This window comes from Haplochromis burtoni, unplaced genomic scaffold (genome assembly GCF_018398535.1).
Source record: "Haplochromis burtoni strain Fernald_Lab_line unplaced genomic scaffold, NCSU_Asbu1 Contig_2345, whole genome shotgun sequence".
Classification (NCBI taxonomy): Eukaryota; Metazoa; Chordata; class Actinopteri; order Cichliformes; family Cichlidae; genus Haplochromis; species Haplochromis burtoni.
In genome coordinates this window covers 7588-13324 of record NW_024584706.1, presented here as the reverse complement: position 1 = coordinate 13324, position 5737 = coordinate 7588, and the positions used below count along the sequence as shown (strand labels likewise).

Here is a 5737-nt window from a genome sequence, read left to right as displayed (position 1 = left end):
GAACACCATCCCCACAGACACAGCAGCCAGGGAGGCAGAAGAACATCAAGAAGGCCCTGAGTAAATGTGGTTACCCCAGCTGGACTTTTGTCAAAGCTGGAAAGGCTCTTAAAGAAAGCTCCAGCCGATCCAGGAGAGAAGGACAACCGCTGCCCAAGCGAAAACCTGTAGTGATCCCATATGTGTCAGGAATATCGGAGCAGCTGAGACGCATTTTTTCTAAACACTGTGTCTCTGTGGCTTTTAAACCCCAAAACACGCTGCGCCAAAAATTGTTCCACCCCAAGGATCGGGTCCCCCGACACAAACAGAGTAACATGGTGTACGCTGTTAAGTGCAGGAGGTTTGGCAGGATTTATACATCGGGGAAACCAAACAACCTCTGGCGGAGAGGATGGCACAACACCGAAGAGCCACCTCGTCAGGCCAGGACTCTGCAGTCTGTTTACACCTACAGGCCAGTGGACACTCTTTCAATGATGAGGATGTAACATCCTGGACAGGGAGGAACGCTGGTTTGAGGGCGGAGTCAAGGAGGCCATTTACGTGAAAAGGGAAAGACCATCTCTGAATCGAGGAGGGGGGCTAAGGGTACATCTGTCACTATCTTACAATGCTGTGATTGCAGAAATTCCCCAATTCTCTGTGAATGGTACTCATGGCCATTGATCAGTGGGCTTTGATCAGTGGGTTTTGGTCAGTGGTTGTTGATCAATGGTCATGAGAATTTGCGTAATTATGATTAAGGAACTGACCTCTCAGCCCATTGTTCCTTCAGTGGGCTGGTTTCAGTCATTATGCAAATGTCCTGTTTATAAGATTTGGGGAAACCTGCAGTCAGCTGAGGCTGAAGACGTCACCTGGATGATGACGAAACGTTTCTCCCAAAAAACGCTACGTCCAGATGAACAGAATCAACTTTTGGAGGTTAGACAGAAAGAACATAGAAAAACGTGCTTGTGTAAATGAAGCAAGTTGCCTAAAGCACTTTGAGTGCTTTGAGTGGTCAATTTGATTAAACTGTTCATTCGTTTATTCATTTATCCATTTTATTCTTATACATTTAGAATTTTATTTACAATAAAATGTGATAATTACTAATCACACCTGCATTTTTTTTAAAAACAAAAAACCCCAAAGAAACTACATAAAAAGACTTCCCTATTACTCACTAACTACTCCCAATAAACATAAGAAATAAAATAATGCACCTAATTTAGATTTTCTGTCAATAGGAAACTACATTTATAACAACAATGTATGATTTTTAAAAATGCAGATTTTTACCAAACATTATAGAAAATGAGAAATCAGACTCATTTTACTTACAGTTCAGTATAGAGCAAAACTAATCATGTTTACAAGAAGAAACAACTTAAATGAACTTCTTTGTACATAAAAAGCTCAACTAAGGAAAAACTCTTTGTTCAGTAAAAAGTAACTGATCACCACATCAGGTCTTCATAAAATGCTGCAGGCTGATGAGTCATTGGTCCCTTGGTTCAAGATTTCTTGCATCAGTTCACTTAATTGTTTTTCATGTTTTTCCTGTAGTTCTTCTTTTTCCTCTTCATTTTTTGCATTCCTCATTTGTTTCTCATGTTTTTCCACTAAAGTCTTGATCTTTTTCAGGTTTTCACTCTTTTTGGTCACACGTTTCACTAAGTCATTCATTTCCTTCTCATGTTCTTCCTTCTGAGCTGCTATTTCCTCCATGTATTTCTTTTGGGATTCATTGAACTCTTCTGCTTTCTTTCTGGCTTCTTCTTCATAATTCTTCTTTAGATCTTCCAGAGATTTCTTGTAACCTTTCTCCAATTCTTTTAACTTTTGTTCCTCCTGTTCTCTTCGACGCTGATCCTCTTTTTGTTTGTTTTGTTCATATAATAGTTTTTCTTGATTGTAATCTTGCTGCAGTTTTTCTATTCTCTGCTTCTCGGACTGCCATCTCTCTTCATCTTCTTGCCTTTGTTTCTCGCGCTCTTCTTTCAATGTCTTCTCCCAGGCCTCTTGTTTTCTTCTCATCTCTTCTCTGGTCTCTTCCAGCTTTCTGTCAACACTTTTCTTCTCCTCTTTTTCTAACTGAATTTCACTGTCCAACTTTTGAAGTTGCTTTATAAAATTCTCTCGAAGTTTTTCTTCTTCGGCTTCCTTTTCCTTTCTCTCTTGTTCTCTGATTTCCTGTTCTTTCTTTCTCTTTTCTTGTTCCAACTTAATTTTCCCTTCCATTTCCTCGAGTTCTTTGGCTTTCTTTTTTCTCTCTTTTTCCATTTTTTCTCTCTCTTCATCGATTCTTTTCTTCATGGTTTCCATTTTCTCTTTATATTTTCTTTCAATCTCTTCCTTTTCCTTCTGAATCTCTTCTTCCTTCTCCTTCAGGATCCTCAGCATTTCCTTCTTTATTGCTGCTTCAGCCTCTTGCAGCATCTCGTTGGTGTAGAAGCTTCCTCCATTGTCCTTCACCATGGTGTCAATCTTTGCTATCAGCTCACTGACTTGTGTGCGGTTTTGTGTCTCAGAGTTATTAAACACATGGTATCTTCCTCCGCAGTTATGGATCAGCTTCTGAAAGGAACTGTGACATTTGTTCTTGATGTAATGATCAATAGACTCTCCCTGACGTTCTAGATCATCTCCTCTGGTTAAAAGAACGATGGTGAACTTTTCTGAATTCTTCCCAAAGGCTTTCTTAATGAGTTTAAGGGTCTCTTTCTCCTCTTCTGTGAATCTGCCAACCTGCAACACCAGCAAAAAGACATGTGGTCCTGGAGCCAGCTGGCTGACACATTTCACCATCTCTTCATGAACTTCATCATTGGTCAAAGTTGTGTCAAACAGACCAGGAGTGTCAACTAAAACAACAGGACGACCGTCCACCTCACTCTTTGCCTTCTGACACCATGTTGTGACTGATATTTGACTTGATTCAGCCTTAAACTCATTCCTTCCTAAAATGGTATTTCCTGTAGAGCTCTTTCCACAGCCGGTCTTCCCAATCAGCACAATCCTGAGACAGTCTGAGTCCTGTTCTCCAACTTCACCAAAAACATGAAAACAACCAGAGTTAGCTTAAACGTTGACACTTGTATACTACTGGCTTAAAACTATTTGGATCACTGAACACAGGAAAAATATGAATGTCTACAGTACTTACCAGTGACCATGTTCATCTTTAGTTGTAAGACTTTCTCCATTTGTGCATGTAAAAATGTTGTAGCAGTATAACGGTGTGGTTTGTCCGTTGCCTCGACGATTTTGTCCACCACCTCAAACATCTCTGAAATCTTTTTGTCTTTGATGTTGAGGACCACATGTCTTTGTCTGAAGGTCTGAAGGAGCTGCTGGATATCCTTGTCTTGTCTTACAATGTTAAGAACAGCTGAAACTGTAGGATGTGACTCGACAGGGAACAGAATCATGGTGAAGTCATTGACTCGAGAGCTGAATGTGTCCTGGATGGTCTCTAACTCTCCCTTGTCTTCATCAGTGAGGGGAGCCACAGGTAGGACCAGGATGAAGGCATGGACACCCTCAGGATCACAGAGGGAGATACACTTGAATGATTCCTCCATCACTGCCTCCTGAGGTTTTCCATACAAGGCAGGCAGCTCCACCAGGGAAACCGAACGACCACACACCTCTCCCCGATGTTTAACACACTCTGATGAGTTGGAGGCTGAATGAAGCTCAGTCTGACCTAAAATGGCCTTGGCTGCTGACGTCTTCCCTGCTCCTCTCCTCCCACACAGAACCAGGTTCAGACTGGACTTCAGATTGGGTTTAGCCTCTTCTTTTAACATGAGATACTCTCCCCAGTTTTCACTCACTATGTTATTTATTTTTAGCATCAACTCTGAGTAAATTTTAGAAGAATCTTTTTTGTCAAAATTAACTAAATGCTGCCTTTGATTGCAGTCTTCAATTAGTTTTTCTACTGAGTTGCTCCATTTCTCATTATGTGTTATAATGACCATTGAGTGCTTAAAGACATTTTGACCAAATACACTCAGGACCAAATTCAGATTTTTTCTGTTCTTCTCATTGAAATCAGAAGGTTTGACTAACAGCAGCAGAACGTTTGGTCCAGGAGGACAGAGACTCACACAGCTCTTCATCTCTTCTAACAATGTTTTCACAGAAAGACTGAAGATGTCGGGGGTTTTGACTACGGTGAGAGGTTTCCCGTTCCACTCTCCAGAGGCAGCCCGACATTGTTTTCCTCCAAGAACTTTAGGAATATTAAACTCTTTTTTTTGAATGATGATCTTTTCCAGGGATGATTTTTTGTCCTCACTTTTTCCAAACAGCATTATCCTGAGTTCATGTGCTGTAAAATAAAAGATAAAACTTAAATCTATTTCAAAATTATGAAACACACATTTTCCTCACCATAGTTTTACTACATCCCATTAAATAGCTTGGACCTGTTGATCAGCTCTTTTTTTAAACACTAATTTTCATATTTCTTTCTCTTTCCTAAGTAGGAGAGCGTGCTCTCCTTCTGCCTCGGTGTTTGGCATGTAGGGGCTTCTACTAAGAACGTGAAGTCTGCGGAGTGTGTAAATACCACCGCCAACCCTGGAGGCGATCGCCAGATCTTCCCTTTCAGAAAAACCAGGTCCATCACAGGTGACCCCTCGCACCCCTATCACCACGTATTTGACCCGCTGCCCTCTGGTTGACGCCTCAGGTCAATCAGGCGCCACACCTCCAAACTCACTAACAGCTTCTTCCCCTGGACCATTGGGACTATCCTCCCACACCCCAACCCTGCCCACCTCACCGATCTGAGTCATGGTCTGACTAACCCTCACCATTCAGGCCAGTCACACACAGACCATGCCCTTCACTCTCCATTGTGTGCCTTTCTCTTGTTTTGTATATATTCTTCTAGTTTGTGTATATTCTTCTAAACTGCACATATCTCTTCTGTTGCTATATATTCTTGATTTGTTCCTTATTTTATTTTTTTACTTCTGCACAGTTGGTGTGGAGTTTCCATAAATTTGTTGTTCATGTACAATGACAATTCTATTTTAAAAAACTTAGTTAGCAACAGATGTATTGGGAGGAAGAGATGCAACTTCTACTCACAATGTGCAACCAGTACCATCTTTGAATATTATCCTAGATTCTAGATGAAGGATAAGGCAAGAAATATGATCTCCCCAGTGTGTCAAGGATCTGCCCTGGGGCCTCCTACCAGTGGTAGATGCCCAGAACACCTTACCAGGAGACGCCCACAATGAAGCATCCTTGTCAGATGCCCAAAGCACCTCAACTGTTTTTTTTCGATGTGGAGGAATAGTGGCTGTACTCTGAGCCCCTCCTGGATGGCCAAATTCCTCACGCTTTGTTAAGGGAAAGGCCAGCCATCATTTGAGAAAGCGTCTATCTGCAGTCTCATTCTTTTGGTCACTATCCAAAGCTCTTGACCATTGTATTGTATTGTATTGTATCTTTATTTGTTTCAGACACATAAAACAAAAAACAATATATACACACTACATATATTTTTATTTACAGATACGAATATATATGTAGATATACACACACACACGTATGTGTTCAGATAAACAAAAAATATATAATGAAATAAAACAAAATCGTCTGACATAATGTAACAATGTTTGGTTTGAAAAGGAGTAGGAAGAAGTATGAACATACTTATTAATTCCTACCCCTGCTCAACATCTTATTGATCCCACATAATTCACCTAATTCCCATCATCACATA

At 40.7% G+C, this 5737-nt stretch overlaps 1 protein-coding gene across 3 annotated transcripts in view; it reads right to left on the bottom strand.

Moving 5' to 3' along the window:
* Positions 1–829: 829 nt before the first annotated feature.
* The window catches only part of LOC102308502 (GTPase IMAP family member 8), a 10922-nt gene continuing 6014 nt past the window's right edge, over positions 830–5737 (bottom strand). For 2 of the 3 annotated variants that reach the window (XM_042217614.1, XM_042217616.1), the window contains exons 3-4: positions 3154–4327; positions 830–3043 (exon numbers count right to left, since the gene is read on the bottom strand). In XM_042217614.1, coding sequence (XP_042073548.1) covers positions 1462–3043; positions 3154–4327 — 2756 coding nt within the window. In that variant the 3' untranslated portion in view covers positions 830–1461. The remainder of the gene's footprint in view (positions 3044–3153; positions 4328–5737) is intronic. The other variant, XM_005952859.2, reaches the window with a different exon arrangement.